The sequence below is a fragment of the Opisthocomus hoazin genome, chromosome 19, assembly GCF_030867145.1.
Source record: "Opisthocomus hoazin isolate bOpiHoa1 chromosome 19, bOpiHoa1.hap1, whole genome shotgun sequence".
Lineage (NCBI taxonomy): Eukaryota > Metazoa > Chordata > Aves > Opisthocomiformes > Opisthocomidae > Opisthocomus > Opisthocomus hoazin.
Window position 1 is genome coordinate 16310036 of NC_134432.1, and position 3265 is coordinate 16313300.

General features: G+C 49.5%; 1 protein-coding gene across 1 annotated transcript; it reads right to left on the minus strand.

Annotated features, from left to right (window-relative positions):
• Positions 1 to 1044: 1044 nt before the first annotated feature.
• On the minus strand, positions 1045 to 3175 carry NDUFA8 (NADH:ubiquinone oxidoreductase subunit A8). The gene is made up of 4 exons (XM_075439729.1): positions 3057 to 3175; positions 2810 to 2973; positions 1760 to 1925; positions 1045 to 1292 (listed from the first exon to the last, which is right to left on the minus strand). The coding sequence occupies exons 1-4, from the start codon at positions 3105 to 3107 to the stop codon at positions 1155 to 1157; spliced, it is 519 nt and encodes a 172-aa protein (XP_075295844.1). The 5' UTR covers positions 3108 to 3175; the 3' UTR covers positions 1045 to 1154.
• Between the last annotated feature and the right edge of the window lie 90 nt (positions 3176 to 3265).

A 3265-nucleotide genomic window follows, 5' to 3' on the forward strand; every position in this document is an offset into this window, starting at 1 on the left:
GATAAAAAGCACATGCTGCAGCTACAGACCCCCTGCAGATCAACCCTACCCCAACCAAGATGGTACCTCTTCAGATCCTAATAACGGCTAGGCTACTCAAGGAGCAACGCATGATTCGAATGGTTCAGGCTACACATTCTGGCCCAGGACAAGCTAAACTGCACATGGCTTTGTGAAAATAAGTTCATTTGATTTTTTTTCTGACCTTTGTAATAAGGTTCTTGCTATTGGGTGGAAGCAGAGGAAAGACTAGATCTACTTCCTACGAAACATGTGACTTTTTGATATTATAGAAAAGAAAGCTAATTCACTCCTCTGTCAGAAAAAGTATCACAGTGAAACAATGGGAAGAATCTGCCCCAAAGCCCTGAAGTCAGGGCCTTGAGACAGAAGAGAAGCCACCTTCTTACACTGCTTTAACGGGACAAGAAGATCCTTTAGGAGGTAATTTTTCCTTGAAGGTGTTGAAAATTTAGTGTGATTTTTCTGATGAACTAGCTTGTGTTCCCCAATAAAAAATTTAAAAAATGGAAGCCACCAACGTAGCACCATGAGGAATGAACAGTCAGTAAGTAGAACAAGGATCTTTACGTCATCACCTCAGAACCAGTACTGACCTCATACCTAGCAAAAGCCACAGATTCACACTAAATCCTTGCTCCAAGACAGATTTTCAGTTCAACCTATACAGGAGTCGTCCCTTGGAAAGAAATGCACAATTATCAGTTGCAAGGCTAAAGGACTGTGTTAACGACTTGTTTGTTCTCAAAGTTTCCTTGATCCAAGTGACAGTGTTCTCAACAAGTAAATAAAGTCTCACGCCAGTTTTTGATTGATCAAAGCAGTCGTCAAAGGCTCCGGCCACATTCATACACACCTCGGACAAGCCTGGCAGCCACTATCAAGCAACCAACACTGTAAGTGCTAAGAGGGTCCTAAGGGCTGTACAACTGCAGAGAGCACTGTGCAAAACAGGGAAATACATTTTTTAGTAGCCATGTACATTTAGTAGCAAGTACATTTAAAGAAGTCTACTAAGCCATGTAAAGGTTTGGGGTTCTTTAATCATTAAAGTTATACCCAACGCACACTGGACAATTTACATTTGCAAGCAATACATCTTTGCACTTCAGTCACAGCACAGTCTGCCCACTTTACCAGGACCAGAAAAAGAGCCTACTGCCAAATGGAGAAGGCTTCAGCTCTCCTTCAATGGGTGGATTTGGCTCTGGTCTAGGTCTAGAGTGATAGGCATTCTCAGGCTTAGGACGGTCTGTCTTCACTTTCGTAACCTGGAAAGAAAAATGAAATTATATAACTTCTCACAGCATTTCACAGAAAAGCTAGATCGAGTCAGAACTTAAAAGAAGAACCACCAAGTACCAAACGACAGCAAGGACACACTGTTGATGTCATGAGACCTCCTATCTCCAGAGTACTTCTGAGAAAAGGGAGGGGAGGGGCATTTCACTCATAACTACAGAGCAGTTCTACATGTATGTGAGCTTCACTCCTAAGGAAAGGCCTCTGTGCTAGGAAGAGTAAGTGGCATCCTCTAAGAAAAGTGCAAGTCTTCTGGGAAAGCAACCCTGGAGAATGCTGACAGAGTCCTGACTTCTAGTAAAGTCCACAAGCTTCCAGTGTTGAGTTCACCAATCACCTTCTGTCCGGCAGAAGAGTTTGAGACCTGGTCTGGACACAGTGTCCACAAGAAGGGAGAGAAGAATCTCGCTATCGAATCAAAAAGGTATGAAGTTACCTTAGAGAGCTCTCCCAGGTCAGGTCTCACCCAACCCAACTTCTCCAGCACACAGTTATCAAACTCTGCCTGCTGCTTTCGGCATCGACGGAACTCCTGCAAGTTGGTATAGTCAATGCACGTCCAGTACTCAGTAAATGGCTCTGCACAATGCGTCTTAATCTTCCTGTAAGAGATCGCAGAAAGAAAATGGTTAGCAAGTGTTGCAGCTTTAATGTTTTTCTCTCTTACTCATTCAAACTTCAACCTGTGATAAAGCGGTTTTGTAGTTCTAAGTTCTCGGGAACACTTGAAGTCTTCAGAGAATTCAGTATCTGTAGCATCACTAAACAGAACTTGACACCAATACCAATAAAATTTGTATTGCTGTAGCTACAGATAAGGACAGCAATAAACCAACATGTGGAAGGCATTCGGGCTAGGCAGGTGTACAGAGCTCTGCCACATGGGATGCCCGTTTTGCTAAGTAGCACAGCGTACATCACAGTGCTCCAAGGCTTCCAGATTGATTTAGTGTCTGAAGCTCACGAACACATGCTTAGGAGAGAGGTTTCTGATTACTAACTGCTATACTGGAAGTAGACATGCTTTGAGATAATTAAACTAGGCCTTTTGCTAGCAGCTTAAGAACATGACACTGGCACACGCTGCAGATCTACACTTTTGGTCAGAGGAGGCAAACGGTGGCTCTACTCCAGCTTTCACAGCAGTTCGCCTGCAACACAGAGAGGAAAGAGAACGCAAAGCTTCGGTTGGCATCCTGGGTTTCACAACACAGATGTGAGGTGCAGAAGCAGCAAGCCTTCCACACACCTCCCCCCAGCACTGCTTTGCTAATTAACAAAAACCTGAGGCAGCTACTCTGGAGCACAGGCTGCGGGGCTCCATGTGAAAGATAAAGAAGTGAAACAACAAAAGGGCACAGCCTCTATTCTCAAGAGCTGGAGAAGCAACTATAAAGACCCCAAAGGCCTCGGTGGCAGCGGCGTTTTCTACTCAAGCCCGGCGACTCCAGCGCTCCCGTAAGGCGGCCGGGCCGGGCCCGCTCACCTGAAGAAGTCGAGGGCGCACTGGTTGACCTGGCGGCCCTCCCGCAGGCACCTCCGCGGGTCCTTCTCCTCCCACCGGCACAGCATGAACTCCTTGTTGGGGCGGTCGCACTGCGAGCCGTAGTGATGGGCCGCGGCCTTCAGCACGGCCGAGCTGACCTGCACCTGCAGCGGGGCAGAGCGGCGATGGGGGCGGCCGGCCGCGGCCCCGGCCCCCCGCGCTGCCCCGCGGGCCGAGCCGCACTCACCTCCGGCACGTCCAGCTCCTCCAGCGAGGGCACCCGCACCGAGCCCGGCATGGCGGCGCCGGCCCCGCTCTCCTTGAGCTCCCCTCCGCGCCCGGCCGCCACCGCGCATGCGCCGCGGGCGGGCAGCGGGAGGGGGGACAGCGCATGCGCGGGGAGGCGGAGCGCGGCGGCCCGGCGGCGTTGCCATGGCGACGCGGCCGCGGCGTCGG

Excerpts from the sequence above, each read along its gene's own strand:
- NDUFA8 (XM_075439729.1), bottom strand. The coding sequence starts at position 3,107 with ATGCCGGGCTCGGTGCGGGTGCCCTCGCTGGAGGAGCTGGACGTGCCG. Across the intron at positions 2,974-3,056 it reads AGGAGCTGGACGTGCCGGAG|GTGCAGGTCAGCTCGGCCGT; the intron begins GTGAGTGCGGCT and ends GCCCCGCTGCAG. Across the intron at positions 1,293-1,759 it reads ACCTGGGAGAGCTCTCTAAG|GTTACGAAAGTGAAGACAGA; the intron begins GTAACTTCATAC and ends TTTTCTTTCCAG.